At 50.9% G+C, this 4239-nt stretch overlaps 1 protein-coding gene across 1 annotated transcript; it reads left to right on the forward strand.

Annotated features, from left to right (window-relative positions):
- Window positions 1-285: 285 nt before the first annotated feature.
- LOC1281965 (uncharacterized) lies at window positions 286-3755 on the forward strand. Its single transcript, XM_321953.3, has 2 exons — window positions 286-493; window positions 3076-3755. Exon 2 carries the CDS (start codon window positions 3094-3096, stop codon window positions 3598-3600), a length of 507 nt encoding a protein of 168 aa, XP_321953.1. The 5' UTR covers window positions 286-493; window positions 3076-3093; the 3' UTR covers window positions 3601-3755.
- The last annotated feature ends 484 nt before the right edge of the window (window positions 3756-4239 follow it).

The raw sequence follows: 4239 nt of genomic DNA on the forward strand, positions 1-4239 counted from the left end.
AAACGCCCGTACACGTGTGCCCGCTCGGCTAGCTTCACTTTCCCTCTCAATCTACCGGCTCGCATTGTGGGTCTAAGGTGGGCCTAAAGTTTGATACGTTTGCCTCCACATACACTCGCACACACGAAGGCCTGCCAAACGTTACTTTCATAACAATCGCCCGCGAAACCATTGGCACAGTACCAGTCACCGGTGGAGGGGATTGTGGCTGCCGACAGATTGCGGAGTGCAACGACATCTCTGCTGGCAATACCTCCAGCAGGTATACCACTTAGCCATTGCACGACCAATATCGTTGGTGGGGACGGCGGACTTGGGCGGCTTGATTCGCTCCAAATTCGAGCCCAATTTAATCAGTTTCACATTAGTGCTTCAGCCGAACGGTTCGCGTCGACGTCTGTTTGCAAAAAACGGCGTCTTAAACCATTCCTGGGACAACGTAGTGTCCTCTTATCGCGCTTTTCTTGCTCGTGTTTGCAGAATCCATAGCCGGGTAAGTGCGATACCTATAGCAGGCCCTACCGTACCACTCTGCTGAGGGCGATGCGGCGACAGATAACACCTCACCAAATCCCCAAGTGTGCCCCGCGTTACTTAAACCCCTCCTTCCGTCCTGTGCGTTGCCACGAAAACCATCCTCACACCTACAGCACATATCATCCGCCCTGATGGCGGTGATGTATGTACGAGTGATAAATATTTCGAACCAAACGCCCGTGCACCACTTTTTCCGTTTATTCATCGAGTTTGCCCACGTACCCAATCGTATCCACCGGGGGCCAATCAGATCAGGATGCCGACAAAAATTGATTTCTTGTTACCGACTGTCGTGAATCTTCATCGAATCAGCCAGCAGATGTCGGATGTGTCCCGGGGACACACACATACACACATCCCATCGTCGGTGTCGGGGAACCTTGTCAGGGAGCCGAGTGTTAGGGTATGCCGTACGTGAGATTGCTCGTAACGGTCGTCGCCTTCTGAACGACCTCTAGACAACATCGCGCTACCTAGCACACACACACACGAACGCAACCAGGCGTAGGACACAAAAATTGATACGCTTTCGAGGCATGCCTGCGGTTTCGAAGTAAAAGTGATAGAAAGTTCAATTTCTCATCCATAAATCAGAATCTACCGAACGGATTCTGTACATTGCTAGCAGTACTCGCCACGCCAAGTAATTTCACACATCCCCGGGAACCTCCCGGCTGGCGATAAAACTTGCATTTGGCTTTATTATTCTTCATCAATCTTGATGGAAAGCAAAAACTTCCATCAGTCGAAGATCTATCATTCGAAATCGGTGGCATCATACTGCTCCGACTGCTCGTCTCTAAAAACAAATGCTTAATTTGATAATTTGCGAATGGTGCTTTTCTGATCCTTCCCATCATCGAGCACGTTGCCGTGGAAACTTCCAATCCAATATCAAACGATGCATATGATTAATTCCACCACACTACGCTGTGCTACAAACGCCAACGATAGAACATTTACTGAGCAGCTCCCGTGAAGGTTAATCAACTCCTGACTTTGAATCATTTGAAACGAATTATCATCGTGTACTGTTGAACCATAGGACAAGACGTGAAGGTGCTTTAGTACATCCATCATTGGCAACAACTTTAATGACGTTCTAAACCGTGCAGAGGATTCGATTACATGCGCTGTTTGGAAATAGACGCTGCTCCTTGAAGCAGTCGTGTCATTTCGAATTCCAAACAGGGAAAATAGAAACGTTCCACCGCACCAGATGCGGCTGCAATTTCTGCGAGAAACTATCTCCATTCCGAAGCGTACCTGCCAAATGCAAGTGTGCGTAACATACAGTTCGTTTGGAAAGTGCCTGACTGATGTGTCACTTGCAGAGCAGAGCACCCGGGCATCGTCGTGTGATGTGATCATAAAAGTAAATCTTTGGCCACGATAATTTATGATATGCTTTGCTTTGGCCGCTCGGTGACAACTGGTTCGCTAGAGAATCTTTGTCCATTTACTGGAACAAGCCGTACGCGAGCACAGGCACTACCGCAACGGGACAAACTTATACACTTTCAGCCAGCGCCAGGGGAAGGAAGGGCGCAGTTCAACTGTGGAACAAGATTCACTTTACTACTACATCATAAATTCAAATTTTATTTCCAACACCAGCCCGACCGCAGCGAAGCATCCGACTATGATCTAAGTATCTCCCGGGCCACAATGCACCCGATTGCGAAAAGATGTCGGAGATGTACTTTGCTCAAAGAGCATTCAAGGTCCCCGTGCTTGGTCCCGGAAAGGGGTGCTTGGTCCCGATAGGGCGAGACGGGAGTGCTTCTACCAGCCGGCCGGACGGTACACCATTCGCATTCACTTCATTCCACTCTGCTCGATCGTAAATAATTTGACATTTTGCGTTAGAAGCGCAATAAAACCAAGCACCACTGCAACGGTCTGGGCGTTCATCGTCTTGCGGCCGGAGATCGTTTGACAGAGCGCTGCGCACAAATGCGACCCAAAGCCACCATCACCACCGTCACGTGTTCGGGGCTTGAAAGCACGCACACAGCCTCGAAACCGGGGGAGGAGGGTGGGGGGGGGGGCAAACGTACGAAACCGTGGCCCTACCAGCCGTCGCTACCGAGCGATTGCATTCCCTATGATTGATCTGATTTTCGTGTTGCCTTCACGGCGATCACAAAACCCGGTCACTGCCCAACCGGTCTGCCAGGTCGGGGCGTTGGTTCGGGTCGGGTCCGGGCGGCGGTAATTGCGTAATATCGGAAACCAACGCCGAGGTCTGGTGCCACTTGCAAACCGGTTCTGAAGTGACTCCACCGACACCGGAGGCTCGGAGGCTGTGCACGCTGAATGAACTTTCAAATTCGGTCAGCTGGTCCGCTTTTTGTGTCGCCTTCACAACGGCAGCGTGTTTTCTGCTCGTTCATCTCTTTTGCGCCTGAATGTAGTCTATTAAGCATTGCCAGTGGGAACGGCGGCAAAGAAGCACAGGCCTTTGTGCGTCGTGGTACATTATCTCATCGCCCCGTTTTCTCTCTTTCTCTCCCCTCGCACAACCATCCACAACAGATAACCGACGTCGACAAGATGCTAAAGTTCGTCGCCATTGCCACCGTGGGGCTGCTGTTCTGTGCCGTCCAGTGCGTCAAAGTGGACTACTACGGTTCGCTGTACAATCCAAAGGACGAGCTGCACGCGCCATACCACGAGAAGGAGGACAAGCAGGACTTTAGCAAAATTCCCGGCGTGCCCGGTGTCGACTATCCGATCTACCACGAGGTGCCGCACACCAGCTTCCACTGTGGCAACGTGCCCGCCATCCCCGGCATGTACGCGAACGTCGAAACCGGCTGCCAGGCCTACCACACCTGCCACGATGGGCGCGAGGGACACCAGGGCGCGTCCTTCCTCTGCACCAACGGTACGCTGTTCAATCAGAAGGAATTCGCCTGCGACTGGTGGTACAATGTCAAGTGCGAGGAAGCGCCCAGCTACTACCATCTGAATGCCGACCCCGAGCACAACCCCTTCACGCCCAAGCACAAGCCGGAGGAAGAGCACCAGCACCATAAGAAATTCCTCATCCACGTCTAGACTGGTGATGCTTGTTTCCCCTTCTGCCGTTGTTGTTGAGATTCACATTCTCTCACTCTATTCATCTAGCCGTTACGGCCGTCTTGTTACTGTTGTAAATATTTTTTCGGAAATATATATGAACTGTTTTTAACCTTTTTCATCACAATCATCCATAGCGTGTGAGTCGTTAGTTTAAAGACTGTTTATGGCCCTTTTGAATAGCACATGCTATAGCTCTGCAGCGTAAAACAATCGCCACCAACGCAACCACACCACATCTCTATTCAATTTGTTTAAAGCGCTTCGTGTTGTTGCCACCGACCACCGTCTGTGCCAATCCGGAAGCCTCCGGAACTTCAATCGAAATCATGCCGCCGACAACGTAGCGAAGCAATTCCGCGCGCACAAGCCCAAAACTAACACACAAAAACGCTTCATATGAATGAAATATTTATACAACCCAAACAGCAACTAGTCCCAGCTGGCTCAACTAACCTAACGCTAAACCACCGTTCGCCATTACTGTTTCGCTAGCACTGTAACGAAGGCAAAGCGGCGGGCGACCTGGGCTGCAAATGAAAGCGCACGTGGGCCCGAAACCCACACCGACCCAGTCCGAAAAACAATGGCTCAATGGCGCCAAAGTGTTACATCAAA

Source organism: Anopheles gambiae, chromosome 2 (assembly GCF_943734735.2).
Source record: "Anopheles gambiae chromosome 2, idAnoGambNW_F1_1, whole genome shotgun sequence".
Lineage (NCBI taxonomy): Eukaryota > Metazoa > Arthropoda > Insecta > Diptera > Culicidae > Anopheles > Anopheles gambiae.